Source organism: Bos indicus, chromosome 21 (genome assembly GCF_029378745.1).
Source record: "Bos indicus isolate NIAB-ARS_2022 breed Sahiwal x Tharparkar chromosome 21, NIAB-ARS_B.indTharparkar_mat_pri_1.0, whole genome shotgun sequence".
In the NCBI taxonomy this organism is placed as follows: domain Eukaryota; kingdom Metazoa; phylum Chordata; class Mammalia; order Artiodactyla; family Bovidae; genus Bos; species Bos indicus.
In genome coordinates, this window is record NC_091780.1 from 46,111,113 (window position 1) to 46,128,033 (window position 16,921).

Sequence of the window (16,921 nt, forward strand, 5' to 3'; positions counted from 1 at the left end):
GCTTAGCAGCCTGAAATTATCTCATGTATTTAATTTGCTTCTAAAGGGCAAATTTGGCCTATTACTGTATCTTTAAACAACTAGAACAATGCCCAATACACAGAAAATACATATTTAAACTGAAGAATGCTCTTTCAGGAAGACAAAAGGAGAAAACAAAGCAAACTCCAAATCGCCAAGCAAACCACAAAGTTCTTCACTAACCTAACCTCACTGATAGCTTCAGATATTCCTCTATCACAGCTTTGTACACAACTGAGCTTCCAAGGTGGTGCTAGTGGTAAAGAACCAACCTGCCAATGCAGGAGATGTAACAGAATCAAGGCTCAATCCCTGGGTCGGAAAAATCCCCTTGAGAAGGGTATGGCAACCCACACTTGTATTCTTGCCTGAAGAATCCTGGACAGAGGAGCCTGGTGGGCTACAGTCCACAGGGTAGCACAGAGTTGGACACAACTGAAGCAACTTAGCACACATGCATGGTTTGTAAACAGCCACTGCCAAAGCTAGACATCTGTTGCCACCCTCTCAGTTCAGTTAGAAACAGGACAAAGCTGTACGAAGGCTTATCCCGTTGTACTGCAAACCCAAACCTTGACACCAAAAGTACCTACAACAATGAGACTTTTACCCAACTTACAGCAAGACGCTTTTGGACTGAGAAGCTTTTCTAACCACAGCACAATGGAATAATAAAAAAGAAGACAAAATAATAATAATGAACAAACCATTTTTAACAGATGTACTACTTCCCTCTATATCTCAGGATAGCTATGGTAAAATGAAGAATTATTTGTTGAATAGCTTAATAATTTTTATCTTCTGGGGACCACAGGGCAAAGCACAGTTGTCCCTCAGTATCTATGAGGTAATGCTTCCAGGACCTCCCCTACCATGGATACCAAAATCAGCATATGCTCAAGTCCGATATATAAAATGATATGGATGTAGAGCCCATGGACATCAAGAGCTGACTATGTTTCTGCCAAATGAGTCAAATGCAGTGGTAAAGCCACAAAAAGTTTTCAATAGCATGGTCAACCTCATGTATACTGAGCATGCTGCTATTTTTTAAGTGATTTCACTTCAATCCAGGGAACTGAAGATTATTCATATTTATTTAGGAAAACAATGATACAGGCAAGTGGAGCAGTTGACTATATGCTTTACTCAGTTAAAAAAAAAAAAAAAAAAACCTACAGAAATGGGGCTTTCCCGGTGGCTCAGTGGTAAAGAATCCACCTGCCAATGTAGGACACAAGGGTTCAATTCCTGTCCAGAAAGATCCCACATGCCACAGAGCAACCAGGCCTGAGTGCCACAACTACCAAGCCTGTACTTGACAGCCTGGGAGCCACAAGAAAAGCCACTGCAATGAGAAGCCAGGACACAACTGGAGTAGCCCTCGCTTGCCACAACTAGAAAAAGCCTGTGCAGCAACGAAGACCCAGCACAGCTGAAAATAATCAATTCAAATAACTTTTTAAATATAAAAAAGAAATATAATTACATTATACCTTCAAGGAGTTTCCTGTGTGTAGTAGTTTCTTTAAAATCAATCCTGAAAAGAAAACATGATTTTAAACATTCATATCTTAATGATCATTTCTAAATGTCAAGAGTTATCAGTAAGACTTGAAAATACTTTAAAAACAAGTCCCTGGTCACCTCCAAATTATTCTTGGTGACCTTAACATCCCTCTGGCCATAGTCTTGGGATAGAGGGCATATAAAAAGTCACCATTTTAACACATGGTTTACTGGAATTAAATATGATTTATCCTATTTTTAATAAACAAACAATAAAACCAAAATTGCATTTAAGGCAACAATCTATATATTTTACTGAATTGAACTGAAGAATATAAATAAATACTTTTACCATCACTAATACAAATAAAAACCACTGTAGAAAATTTTATAGTTAATCAAATAAACACCTGAAACTGTAGTATTTCTTAACAAACGTTTCCCCTGTACTACTTTTTCTTTTCAAAATACTCAGAGTATTCAAAATACTTTTTCTTATAATTATACAATATTTCAAAGCTATAATAAAATAATGAAATAATATTCAAAACCAGAAGTCCACCATTCAGTTTGAACAAATCTAAATAGTCTCATGTTTCCTATAATTTCAAGATTTCATTTATTTGTTATTTATAATGTTTTATATAAGTATCACTTAAGCCTCCCATGAACTCATCCTGAATCATTTTCCTGCTTCCCTCCCCAAAAGAAATCTTATCCAGATTTTGTTATTATTTCCAAAAATATTTTATTACTATTTATAAATCTATAAAATATTTAGAAATAGTTTCTATGTTTAAAATTTATACCAGTAACAAAATTTCCTCTACAGCTATTTGTTCTAATCTTGCATCTTTATTCTTTCTAGTAACACTAAGATTACAAATTTTTATATGAAATATATATATAAAATGATTAAGACTGTGACTCTATTGCTTAAGTTTTATTTATCGTACTAAAATAAGTTTTAATATTTCAACAAATCGTGTTGATTTATCTGCAATTCCCTTCCTCGTGTCTGAGCAAATTCAGCTTCTTAAAACAATTCTATATAAAGCCTTGGTCTTAATTAGCTCTCCTAAAAAATCTATACATGCTAAATGCATTGTAGTATCACCGATTGAACCCTGGAAGAGAAAAAGAAGTGGAAAACTAATCACATCTGATAAGCGTTTTTAATCATGCATGGGCAGTAAATTCTGTCGGATGCTTTTTCTGCTACTGGCATTACAGTCAAGTAAACATCACAGTCAGCATTACAGGTGGTTTTGTCATTTATTCTATTAATACTGTATTTTTCACAAAATGCTTATCAAATATTAAACCAACCTTGCATCCCTGAGATAAATCCCAATTGGTTACCATTTACATAGTCTTTTTGTCATACTACTAAATTTAGTTTGTTAATAAATTATTAAAGATTTTTGCCTCTGTGTTTATGATGGATATTGAACACTACTGTGTTCTTTTGTGAGGTCTTTAATCTGGCTTTATTATCAAGATAATAATAGACATGTACATAGACTGGGAAGAGTTCCTTTATTTTCTGAAAGAGTTTGTGACCAATTGATATTACATCTTTTTAAGATATTTGGAATTAAGCTTTCCTTTGTGAGAAGATTTATAATTGTTACTTTAAGAGCCCCAGAGATTAAAAAATTATAGAAATTAGATGGTATATTTGAAATGAAACCTTCTCAATTAGTAGATGTTTTTAAAGTATTCAACAACAGGGAACAACGACAGACCCAAGGAGATACAAAATGGAATACAGCTTTTCTGGCAGCAGCACTGAGAGTGAGTAATCTAAATGAGGGCTTCCAGGTGGCTCAGTGGTAAAGAATCTGCCACCAGTGCAGGAAATGTGGGTTCAGTCCCTAGGCTGGGAAGATCCACTGGAGAAGGAAAGGGCAACCCACTCCACTATTTCTGCCTGGAAAATGCCATGGAAAGAAAAGCCTGGCAGGCTACAGTCCACGGGGTCACAAAGAGTGGGACACAACTGAGGGACTGAGCACATTCTTTTTTGAGTCAGTTTGAATAATTTCTATCTTTCTATAAATTTGCTGATTTTATTAAAACTGCCTTGGGTCTTCCCTGGTAATCCAGTGCCTAAGATTCCATACTCCCAAATATAGGGGGCCTGGGTTCCATCCCTGGTCAGGGAACTAGATCTCACATGCTGCAACAAAGACTCAGCATAGTCAAATAAATAAATATGTTAAAGAAAAAACTGCCTAACTTGTTAGCGTAAAGTTGTTCAAGTTACTTTTTTTAAGGATTCTTACTCTTGCCTGGAAAATCCCATGGATGGAGGAGCCTGGTAGGCTGCAGTCCACGGGGTCGCTAAGAATCGGACAAGACAGAGCGACTTCACTTTCACTTTTCACTTTCATGCATTGGAGAAGGAAATGGCAACCCACTCCAGTGTTCTTGCCTGGAGAATCCCAGGGACGGGGGAGCCTGGTGGGCTGCTGTCTATGGGGTCACACAGAGTTGGACACGACTGAAGCGACTTGGAGGAGGAGGAGTGACAAAGAAAATGACCACTGATATATCTTCTCAAATTGGACATTTACTGGAATACTACTAAACATGACAACTAGATAGCCCAAAGCTCTTTTACATATTGAAGACTACATTCCTCAGTAGAAAAACTTTACAAGTTCAGATGTCTAGAGAAGTTTCATAGATAACCAAGAACATTTTAATGATTATGAAATAAAAAATAGGATTTCCCTATTCTATTAAGCACCTTATCATGCTTATTAGCAATTTATATGTCTTCTTTGGTATGCTGCTGCTAAGTCGCTTCAGTCGTGTCCGACTCTGTGCAACCCCATGGACGGAAGCCCAGCAGGCTCCCCCCGGTCCCTGGGATTCTCCAGGCAAGAACACTGGAGTGGGTTGCCATTTCCTTCTCCAATGCATGAAAGTGAAAAAATAAAGTGAAGTTGCTCAGTTGTGTCCGACTCCTAGCAACCCCATGGACTGCAGCCCACCAGGCCCCTCCGTCCATGGGATTTTCCAGGCAAGAGTACTGGAGTGTGTTGCCATTGCCTTCTCCGCTTTGGTATGATATATATGCAAATATTTTGCATATTTAAAAAACTTATCTGTCTTACTGAGTTGCCAGAGTTCTTTATATATTAAGGACACATCATTTTTAGTCTTGAGCTTTATCAAAAAAGTTTATTCTCAACAGGCTTTATTATCACTGATGTACAGAACAGTCTTTTGGATTCTGTGGGAGAGGGAGAGGGTAGGATGATTTGGGAGAATGGCATTGAAATATGTATAATATCATATATGAAACGAGTCGCCAGTCCAGGTTCGATGCACGATACTGGATGCTTGGGGCTGGTGCAATGGGACGACTCAGAGGGATGGTACGGGGAGGGAGGAGGGTTCAGGATGAGGAACACATGTATACCTGTGGTGGATTCATTTTGATATATGGCAAAATCAATACAATATTATAAAGTTAAAAAATAAAATAAATTTTTAAAATAAATTAAAAAAAATAAAATTTTGTCTTTTTTAGCCCCTGCATCAATATCCATCCTATATGTAGTTTCTTTTGCTTCCAGAACTGCTAATTGGGATGACGTATAGTTTCAAAGCCTCACAGATTTTATTTGCTACAACTGATTAAGAATTGTAGGGCCTAAATAAACCTATGACTCTTTTTTAAAAGGAAAATACAATTTTTACAAATGAATATAAGGCCTATAACATTCTACTTCAACAACGTAGATATGGTGGCTGGCTGTGTATTCACCACAAGAGAAAGGCCACGAGAATCACTAGCAATCACCTTTGTTCTAAGTGAGACACTGAACCAAAGCCAGAAATTGCCTACCTGCAGATTCCTTTTTCATCCAAGAGGGAAAAAAGGCTTACAATGAGAGTCAGAGAGTCCTGTGGCAATGCTATGATTATGAAAGAACCAGACTCCAAGCCAGCCAGCATCTTGGCTTAACTCCTTGTAAGAGAAGCCTATGACCTGCCTATCTGGTTCTTCACAGTAATCTACAGCAGGGCTGCATGTTTTTCCTTTCCCCTTTTCCTTTTCAGCTTCATTTCTTGATCTGGGAAGTTCTACTTTGGCTCTTCAAGCAGTAAGCTAAACCCCAGGTTCCCTCTTTTTTTTTTTTAATGGAGCAAACTGCCAACTTTACACTGCTTGCTTTCAAACCTGGAACCCATGGCTCTCTTATACTTGGCACTTTGCATTTCGTCTTCCATTTCTGATTACAGAATATTTACTTTGATGTAGAATCTACTTTTATTTTTAGGCTTTATAGTTCATCATTATTGCTAACATGTTCACAGTAACAACAGGTGGATCAAAGAAATTTAACATGCCACTATGAAACTTAACAGGCCTTCATGTATGTTTTTATCTTATATTCCCAGAAAGTTTAATTCTGTATTCTTTATTTATTTTTACTAAAATATAAACTATGAACTCATTTCAAGTAATAACCAACTCATTAACAGAATATGTTCAAATATTATCATTTATTTCAAATGTGAAATAGTATTTACATTACTTACCAATACTATGAAACTGCCATCGCTGATGAATTCTTTCTGGAAGAAGTTGTAAAATTTTCTAAAAATCAATATGAATAAAACAAAGAAAAGTATGAAAAGCAAGTAACAAGTCCACATCTTGAACAACGTGAAAAATTAAAGAACTTACACAAAGCCTTTAAGAGTTTCTTATGCAGAAGATAGTATTACAAATACAAAATCATCTCTGAGCTAGTCTGATGGTAGTGGCACTACTTCAGCACTGGCATACTGATCATTATCTGAAAACTCCAGAAATCAACAAGCTATACTAACTAAGTCTTGGAACAGGAAATTGATGAAATTTATCTTTTATAATGATGTAAAAATTATATTTCTCTTCAGTGAATAAATGCTGTATTTTTTAATGCTTGTTTTCTATTAGACTTTCTGTGGAAACTACTGATCTGTTCTAAATTCTTTTAGATACTAGTATCTTATATTTTCTCTTCAAGTAGTTCTTTCTTTCTCCTATTTTGATAAACCTAAGAGGGGAAATATTTTGCTTTCACAAAAATCCTATCAAATACTTGTACTAAATTAATCACATGAACCCAAAGATACTTATATATTATAACGGCTATAGGTATGAGAAAAAATTTTTTAAATTCAGGAGCCCTATGGTTAAGCTAACCCATACATACTTCTACAAGTTTGGAATATTTCTTACATATAATATCTTCAAAATTTTGTCTTTATTTTCCTCTACATATTGCACCTGTATGAATTATTCTACTTCAATAGCTGCCTTACTATGCTGTTGAACTATGTTCTCAATACTCATCTGCTTGCTGAATGGTATTTGTTATTATTGCTGCTCTATTTTATTACTATTTAGAGTCAACATTAATTGAATGTTCATAAGGGCCAAATAATAGACACTTTATATAAAGGATATTTCATTAATCCTCAAAACCATCCTAAAAGGAGTGATTTCGTTTGCCATAACAGGTTAAAAAATGTGCTTAGGTTAGAAAGTGGAAAAACAGATTCCAGCTTCCATATTCCTATTTCCAGAATTAGTGCTTTCATACTATTCTGTTCAAAGAATGGTATGCCTGTTTTTACACTTCTCTATCTTCCTTTTGATAATCGTCTCTAGTCCTTCTTATATAAGAGGATGATAAAGAAATTATAAAGTTCTTCACAGACAGGTGCTATTCCCACATAAGATACAGAAAATTCTTCAGCCTTGCCCTCCTACATTTCTCCCATACTTAGCCAGCAACTGTATAATTATATTTATTGCGGTATGGAAAGAGCTAAAATTATAGAAAACTAAAAGGACAAGTTTGTGAACTACTTAAAGTACTTCTACATTATCACTACTAAATTACACTTTATCATCTTTTTATTCAGTAATATAAAGATGAAAGAAATCATGTACACTCTTAACTACACAGAAGAAAACAGAGTATCAATCCTATGTCATAACGTTCCACAATGATGCACCTTATTCCAGAAAAAGGAAATCAGTTTATTTAGATAATTTCTTGATCTTTTAAATCATTAGTCTCTAAAGGTGCAAGTCAGATATTGTTAACCATCATAAGTACAAAAACAGCACCCAGGTTAAGTATTTTTTCCAAAAGATAAAAACCCTACATTTAACAGTTCTTTTCCTAATGAAATTTAGTGATGGATTATAGACAAACATTTCAGTTCAGATTAACAAATGACCAGTATATATTACATACAGAAAACTAAGGATTATGCTTTAATAGAAGGAATACCCTGAAAGAGCTTCTATTAACTAGTCAATGATCTCAATTTCCTAAATATAGTTTCACAAATGTCTGAAGGAATACTTTCCAGGAATTATCTTTTCTCTGTACATACTTTTTTATTCTTTCTCAAAATATCCATGCTTTAATATTCCCCTTGTAAACAATTAATGCAAACACTTTGGGAGGTAAATATGAGCAAATTCCTCAGGGTTAATGACTAACGAAAATTAACTGCAGAACTAGGTATCAAACCAGTTACTTCTTTTGGAATGCTTAAAAAAAAACTCTTTTTTTAAGCTGTGACTGACTCAGCAACTGAGAAAGATCAAATTCTTTAAATTCTTCTAAACCATACTAAAATAGTCAATATACAAAACAGTGAATTTTAATTAGCAGTAAATAGAATAGTTCAATCTTTAGAAACTGATTTCTAAATTCTTTATGCCTTTCAAAACACAAGGTCTAATTAATCCTGGCTGTTTCCTGATTGCTAAAATCCTCAATAAAGATTGGAATACTCCTATCACTATTCGATTTGAAAACCAGAATGAAGAGTAAGGAGTTATTTGAAAAGCATGTGTGTCCCTCATTTTTATCACTGTGCCAAAAATAAAACAGAAGTTTTAACAGAGTATCATATGTTGTTACTTCTTTCTGCTTATTTAGCAATACAAACTTGCCCCGCCCCAATAAAAAGTAATGTGGTAGAACAACAATGTATAAAATGTTTAAAATTATTCTATACAAGTTTTCAATGAAAAGCAGTTAAAGCAGAAACTATGAACTCCTTAAGTATATAACAGTTCCATGAATTTATCCTCTCAAGTAAGTATGTTTTAGAATTTCTTAAAAAAAATTCTCCATTTGTGTAAACATCCCACAAATTAAAATTTTTATTGCTTGTAAACACCATAAATATTGTACCAATTGTGACTTCAAATGCATAAAACCATTAATTCTATCTGTACCTAAAATATACCTCAGAAATTTTTTTAGGTTAAACAATAGAATTTAGTTTTTAAAAAGCATGGCAGATTCACAGTGCTTGTTAATATTCAATATATTCCTTTGTATGTTCCAAAAATTAATTTGGGGAAAAAAGTTACATGGGTAGGTACGTACCTCAAAAATAAAAAGTATAGCATCCAATTCCTCCCTTTGAGACTTGTGACCTAAAACATTTTTACAGAAAAATATTTAAACATTATCATTTTGTCCTCAATGTCAACAACCACTTAAAAAGCTTAAAATATTTCAGGCATAGTTTTTTCTCAGTGATTCTTTAATAAAATATTTAAAGTGTATTCTGTTCAATGTGTAGACAATATCATAGCATCTCTACTTTTTTTAGACAATTACATTTAGGTTCTACATATTTATGTCTAAAAAATAAATAATAATATATTGTGGTAAACACTTAAGTGAGCTCTTAAAAATGAAATTATGAAAATGACTGCTCAAACCTGACACATGGCCCTAGGGCAGAGTAAAGGTGAGAAAACAAATCTGACCAGAGAAAAGGCCAATCTTCTAAGCCTTTTCAAAATAATAAGGGTATTATTAATACTACTAACCCACAGTGTGAGCAGGGTGTCTACAAGCCATCTGAGAGGAGAAGTGAAATAATACTAAAATTCCAATGTGAAAAAGTCTATTTTAAGTGAATGTTTATGACAATTATTTGAAACATCAGCGTAAGCCAGGATTGATTTTAACATCTTACCTTTCTGTTTAAGACTAGCTTCAATAGTAACAAAATTCTCAAAAAACACATAATATATATGTGAAAAATGTTGGTCAAAAAACTGTTTAAGATCAATGGATTCTGCATTCTCTGAAAAATAAATGAAAACAATTTTTAGTGATTACTATTTATATCATGTTCAGCAAATATTTACTGTGGCAAGTTTCCTTCAAAAATGTCAAAGAACTGCTCTTAAACTTCTATTAAAATATTTGAGAGATTTATTTATACCTTATTCTCACAACTTAAGTTTTTAAAGATTTTATTTAGTTTTAATTTTAAAAACTGGCCAAATCAGGTTATCATAATCTTTGAAGAAAACAATGTCTCAGAAAGATTCACCCAAAATCATTAACCAAACCAAGTTTTATTTTCAACTCACAGCTTACATTTTGTAACTTCTCCCCAGGACAGTTAAAAATCAGTATTTCTAAGAGTAATAAAACATGACTAAAATACATTTTATTTTAAATATCTAACAGCCGGCTTTACAAATAGGGATTTAAGTATTACAAAACTCATAAAATACTGTTATAAGAACTGTCAGTGTAGTCCAGAGCACAGAAAACTAAACATTTAATTGTATCCACAGCAGCAAGAGAAGGCAATGGTAACCCACTCCAGTACTCTTGCCTGGGAAATCCCACGGACGGAGGAGCCTGGTAGGCTACAGTCCATGGGGTCGCGAAGACTTGGAAAAGACTGAGCAACTTCACTTTCACTTTTCACTTTCATGCACTGGAGAAAGAAATGGCAACCCACTCCAGTATGCTTGCCTGGAGAATCCCAGGGACGGGAGCCTGGTGGGCCGCCGTCTATGGGGTCGCACAGAGTCGGACACAACTGACGTGACTTAGCAAGCAGCACAGCAGCTGCTGTGTTAGGTACTAACACAAAATTACTTTCGAAACACAGGAAGGAGTGAAGGTGGGAAAAGAAGAAAAGCTTTGACAGAGAATGTATTATGTGAAAAGATCTTTACGGACAGGAAGGTATTTGGATATGATGTGGTGGTTTTGAATAAGTAAGACATATTTGGCATAAACAAAAACATGAAGAAACAGGATAGAATGCAGAAAATTCATTTATTTTGGCTAGCTTTGAGCATTTTGATAAAAATAAAATGGAAAAAATAGCCTTGATATGTCATGAAATGTCTTAAGTGCAAACTAAGGAAATGGCATTTATCATTTAAAGCAAGACACCTATACAGGTATATAGGTGCTTGTGCTTAGTCACTCTGTCTTGTCCAATGCTTTGCAACCTCATGGACTGCAGCCCGCCAGGCTCCTCTGTACATGGGGATTCTCCAGGCAAGAATACCGGAGTGGGTTGCCATGCCTTTCTCCAGGGGATCTTTCCAACCCAGGGATCAAACCCAGGTCTCCCACACTGCAGGCGAATTCTTTACTGTCTGAGCCACCAGGGAAGCCTTAGAATAATGGAGTGGGTAGCCTCTCTCTTCTCCAGGGGATATTCCTGACCCAGGATTCAAACCAGGCTCTCCTGCATTGCAGGCAGATTCTTTACTTACACATTTTATTGTTTTCAGAGGGAATGAGAAAGTTGGGGAAAGGGGGAGGAATTAATAACTTTTATATACTTCCAACTATTCAAATTCATTTACAAAAAGCACGTGTCTCTTCTATAATAAACAAATTTGAAAAAAGCAACTGGAAAAAAAAAATTTTTTTTTTTCACACCCTGGGAGTAAAATATAGGATAAACTGCTACTTGTTGGTAAACTCAAGTTAAAGGTAAGAATCAATTAATTTCTTGGAATGCTTTAAGGCTGAATAGAAGATTTCAGTATAAAGTTAAATATTAACAACATATACATAGCACTTTAAACTCTTTGTGGTATATTATCTTATCCTATGGATATTCTTAATAACTCCTGAGTTGATAGCTCATCTATGGAGTTTTCCAAGACCGTTTCCCTTTTCCTTCACCCTCCCAAAGGAAGGGATGGATGCCCTCTCCTCTCTATTTCTTTCTGTTCTCTACAATTCTCTCTCATGAAAGTAATTATGTCTCAAGTGTTTCCTTGTCTCTTTTCCAGCATTAGTCTATAGCTTCTTTAGGACAGAAAGTGTGTCTACCTTAGCATTTATAAAACCTAAGCACAGTGCTGAACATGCAAATGTGTTTTATTATAAATAAATAAATAATTTTAATTTTATTGTATTCACTTTGTAGCTCGGAAATTTGTATCTTGGAAAACACTGCATAACCTACTGACAAGCAAAATAGCATTGCTTCATCTTGACTGGAATAAGAACACCCAGGTTCTATTCCTATCTGTAACAGTATCTGTGTGACTCTTCAGAGAACTGTGGGGGGTAACACCTAACATAAACAATATTTCCCATATGCCAGACACTCTTCTAAGTTCTTTATAGAAATTAATTCCTGTATTCCTCAAAACAGCACTATGAAAGAAGTACTATTATTATCCTGACTCTAAAGATGAGGAAACAAGCATAGAGAGTTTAAGTAATTCAGTTAGTGAGAAACAGAGTCATGGATTTAAACTCAACACAGCCTGGACTGGGCTTCCCCGGTGGCTCAGACTAAAGAATTCACCTGCGATGTGGGCAACCTGGGTTCGATCCCTGGTTTGGGAAGATCCCCTGGAGGAGGGCATGGCAACCCACTCTAGTATTCTTGCCTGGAGAATCCCCATGGGCAGAGGAGCCTGGCACGGTACAGTCCATGGGGTCTCAAAGAGTGAGACACGACTGAGTGACTAAGCACAGCACACACAGCCTGGACTTACTGCTTATGCTCTTAACCTCTATGTTATTCGGCCTCCAGTGTTAGCACATTTATAAGAAAAATAAGAAAAGAACAAAGATAAGAATAATAGTCACTGAATACTAGTTAAACATATTTTAAAGAATACCAAAATAAAACACATACAACTAAAATAAACAGGAAAAGTATTCTATTTTCCCCATAGACTAGTTTGAAATAACAAAAAACTATGAAATCAGAATGAAATAAACTGCTATAATTATCACTAAATTTCCTGAAACTAATGTTTCTAACAAAACTAATGTCCCCAGGGAAAAAAAGAAAATGAGAACAAAAACAAAGCAAAACAAAAAAAAAATCAAAACATAACAGAAGCAAACGTGAATCAACTTAAGATTTTGCAACATAATTTAGGAGCCAAGACAGCCTCTATTTCCTTCCCATATACTAGGTTAAACAAAGCCTGGAAACTACATACTAATAAAAAGTACTGGATCAAAATTAAGAAGTTTGTTTTTTAAATCTGTGTCTATTTATAATGATCTAGTTAGCAAATAAAAACTCTTATAAAATACTTTTGCTCATCAATTCACAAAATTTACATGGTCGGGGGAAAATAGGAAAAGAAATACACAAAAAAAGTGGATATAAAAGGATAGGTATATATAAAATAATAATATAAAAGAAGGCTTCACTAATTTAAAAACAACTCTTTAAAATTATACCACAAGAGAAAGGAAAATATAAAAAGAAAAGAAAAGTAGGAAGAAAGATTATGGGAAAAACTTCTATCCAATACCTTTCTCCCCCTGTCAAATGACCATAACCCATTATGGGTATTGTTTTTTTCTCTTTCTGTGAATGCTTCCATTAATTTCAGTCAATATGGATCCTAATTATGTCACATTAGCTGGTACAACTGTCCCTGTGTATCAGCAGGTGATGGTTCCAGGAACCCATCAGATGCCAAAATCCAAACATACTCAAATAAGTCCCTTACATAAAATGACATAATATCTGCATATAACTTACACACATCCTCCCACACATTTTACACAATCTGTAGATTACTTATAAAACCTAACACGATATAAATGCTATATAAATAGCTGACTGGGTGCAGCAAATTCAAGTTTTGATTTCTGGAACTTTCGAGAACTATTTTTTTCTAACTATTTTGGATCCATGGTAGGTTGAATCTGAGGATGCAGACCCACCACTCCAAGATGGGGTGCCAATTATATTATTCTCTTATAGATACTGGATGCTTTGGGGGACAGGAAGCATGCCTTAGCTTCTTTAACCTTCAATATTTTTTTCAAAATTTTAATCTGAGGGAGTGCTCTGCATAGTGCTAAACTGATGGCTGGAACTTAAAAGCTTAAACATTCAAAAATTTCCCCAATTTTAGAAATACTTTTGTTTGATTTGTTTGTGAACTAGAGGTTCCTTAAAGTAATCAAATAAACATTTCAACTATAAATTAAGATTGAAGTTTCTGAGATTGTAAAAAACTGACTCAGGCTTAGGAATGCTTTGAAGACCTTTGGGAATACTAACTTCAAGTGGCAAAACAGTTCCAGACCTCACTGAGTTTTCACAAATAAAATTTCAGATGTCTCTTTAAAATCTTTTTACAAATAAGGTTAACCTATCTATTTTCTACTACATACTTTGAAGATATTTAAGCTCTTGGTAACATACATAATTAAAAATTACAGTTTAGAAGCCAGTGTTCCTGAGCTTAAATTTCAAACACCTGTACTAATACCTCCCTTATAAAAGTTATCACATAACCCAAGTTGGAAGACCAAAAATTCAACAAATTTTGCAATATCATCATTCTTCCTTCTCACCTGTTTAAAAAAAAAATTACCATTTAGAACTTTTTCTCAAATGATGGCATTATATTACACTAAACTATGAAGCGTACAACAAGGAAATAGCTTCTAATAATAAAGTAACAATGCAAATTATTTCCTTAAAATAACCAATAATAATGAGGACTGATGCAACAATATGGTGAATAACACACCAAAAACCTCTCCAATTGCAGAGACACAGAAATGCTGGATAAAAATAAATACAAGCTCAAAACGAGAGGGTAGGAGTGGAAATGAAGAAAAGACAGTAAGGAGGAAAGGAGGAAGTGGGATGTTGGAAAAGGGCTAAGAGGGGAGAGGAAGATGCTAAGAATGTGGAATGGTGAAAGGTAGGAAGGGGTTGAAGGGGAAATATGGAGGGACGGAGACTGGAAGGAAGGATGAAGAGAAGGGAGAAAGGTAAGGGGAAAGAAACACAAAAATACAGTATTAAGATACAAACAATATGGAGTTAAGCACAAATAAGGAGGAAAGCAGAAGAGAAAAGTAGGAGGAAAAGAGGAGGGGGGGTAAAACTACACAAACAGGCTGGAAAAGTATAAATAATACATTATCAAGTTCTAAAAAGAGGCAGATATATGAGAAGTGAGAAGAAACTGAGAAAATGGAGGAAGAAAAGAAAGGACAAAAGAAAGAAACAAATACTTGGAAGAGGGCCTGGTGCTCTTATTCAGAATGTTCTAACACAGAAGAAAAGCATGATGAAAATTTTATATAAAGATGACGAGAGAAGATGGTAGAGTAGGAGAATGTGTGCTCATTTCCTCCTGCAAGAGCACCAAAATTGCAACTAGCTGTTGAACAACCATGGACAGGAGGACGCCGGAACCCCCCAAAAAATGATACTCCATGTCCAAGACAAAGAGACCTGTAGTGAGACAGTAGAGCAGCACAATCACGATAAAATGAAATCCAATAACCGCAGGGTGGGTGACCCACAAACTGTAGAACAGTAATACCAAAGAAGTTCTCCCACTGTTGCAAAGGTTCTGGACCTCACCCCAGGTTTCCTAGCCTGGGGATCTGATAAAGGGACTGGGAATCCCCATGCAATCAGACCTTGCAGGATAGCGGGATTTGATTACAGGACTTCCAGGGGCCTGGGGAAGAGGGAGACTCCAGTCTTGGAGAGCACAAACAAAATTTTGCACATACCAAGACCGAGAGGAAAGGAGCAGTGACCCCATAGGAGACTGAACCAAAATTACCTGCTAGTGTTGTAGGGCTGCCTGTGGAGGCATGGGATGGCATGGGGATAGGGGCACTGGCAGGATCAGGCCAGTAAGGGCTCCCTTAGTGTAAATGCTCTTGGAGTTCACCATTAACGCTACCATAGAGCCCATAGACCCTAAGTCTGGGTCAGTTCAGTTGCTCAGTCATGTCCAACTCTTTGCCACTCCATGGACTGCAGCAGAGTGCCTGAAGAACTATGGACAGAGGTTCATGACATTGTACAGGAGGCAGTGATCAAGACCATCCTCAAGAAAAAGAAATGCAAAAAGGCAAAATGGTTGTCTGAGGAGGCCTTACAAATAGCTGAGAAAAGAAGAGACGCTAAAGGCAAAGGAGAAAAGGAAAGATATACCCATTTGAAGGCAGAATTCCAAATAGCAAGGGGAAATAAGAAAGGCTTCCTCAGTGATCAATGCAAAGAAATAGAGGAAAACAACAGAATGGAAAAAACTAGAGATCTCATCAAGAAAATTAGAGATACCAAGGGAACATTTCATGCAAAGATGGGCTCAATAAAGGACAGAAATGGTATGGACCTAACAGAAGCAGAAGATATTGAGAGGTGGCAAGAATATACAGAAGAACTACACAAAAAAGATCTTCACGACCCAGATAACCATGATGGTGAGATCACTCACCTAGAGCCAGACATTCTGGAATGTGAAGTCAAGTGGGCCTTAGGAAACATCACTATGAACAAAGCTAGTGGAGGTGATGGAATTGCAGTTGAGCTATTTCAAATCCTAAAAGATGATGCTGTGAAAGTGCTACACTCAATATGCTAGCAAATCTGGAAAACTCAGCAGTGGCCACAGGACTGGAAAAGGTCGGTTTTCATTCTAATCCCAAAGAAAGGCAATGCCAAAGAATGTTCAAACTACCGCACAAGTGCACTCACCTCACACATAGCAAAGTAATGTTCAAAATCTTCCAAGCTAGGCTTCAACAGTACATGAACTGTGAATTTCCAGATGTTCAAGCTGGTTTTAGAAAAGGCAGAGGAACCAGAGATCAAATTGCCAACATCCACTGGATCATCGAAAAAGCCAGAGAGTTCCAGAAAAACACCTACTTCTGCTTTATTGACTATGCCAAAGCCTTTAACAGTGTGGATGACAACAAACTGTGGAAAATTCATAAAGAGATAGAAATATCAGACCACCAGTTAGAATATCAGCAACAGTTAGAACTGGACATGGAACAACAGACTGGTTCCAAATTGAGAAAGGAGTACGTCAGGGCTGTGTATTGTCCCCCTGCTGATTTAACTTATATGCAGAGTACATCATGAGAAATGCTGGACTGGATGAAGCACAAGCTGGAATCAAGATTGCTGGGAGAAATATCAATAACCTCAGATATGCAGATGACACCACCCTTACGGCAGAAAGCAAAGAGGAACCAAAAAGCCTCTTGATGAACGTGAAAAGAGGAGAGTGAAAAAGCTGGCTTAAAACTCCACATTCAGA

The 16,921-nt window shown here is 35.8% G+C and overlaps 1 protein-coding gene across 6 annotated transcripts in view; it reads right to left on the reverse strand.

Annotated features, from left to right (window-relative positions):
* The window catches only part of RALGAPA1 (Ral GTPase activating protein catalytic subunit alpha 1), a 210,700-nt gene that overhangs the window by 161,065 nt on the left and 32,714 nt on the right, over positions 1-16,921 (reverse strand). For all 6 annotated transcript variants that reach the window (XM_019983417.2, XM_019983419.2, XM_070775459.1 and 3 more), the window contains exons 2-5: positions 9,559-9,669; positions 8,958-9,007; positions 6,091-6,148; positions 1,518-1,561 (exon numbers count right to left, since the gene is read on the reverse strand). In XM_019983417.2, the coding sequence (XP_019838976.2) occupies positions 1,518-1,561; positions 6,091-6,148; positions 8,958-9,007; positions 9,559-9,669 (263 nt within the window). The remainder of the gene's footprint in view (positions 1-1,517; positions 1,562-6,090; positions 6,149-8,957; positions 9,008-9,558; positions 9,670-16,921) is intronic.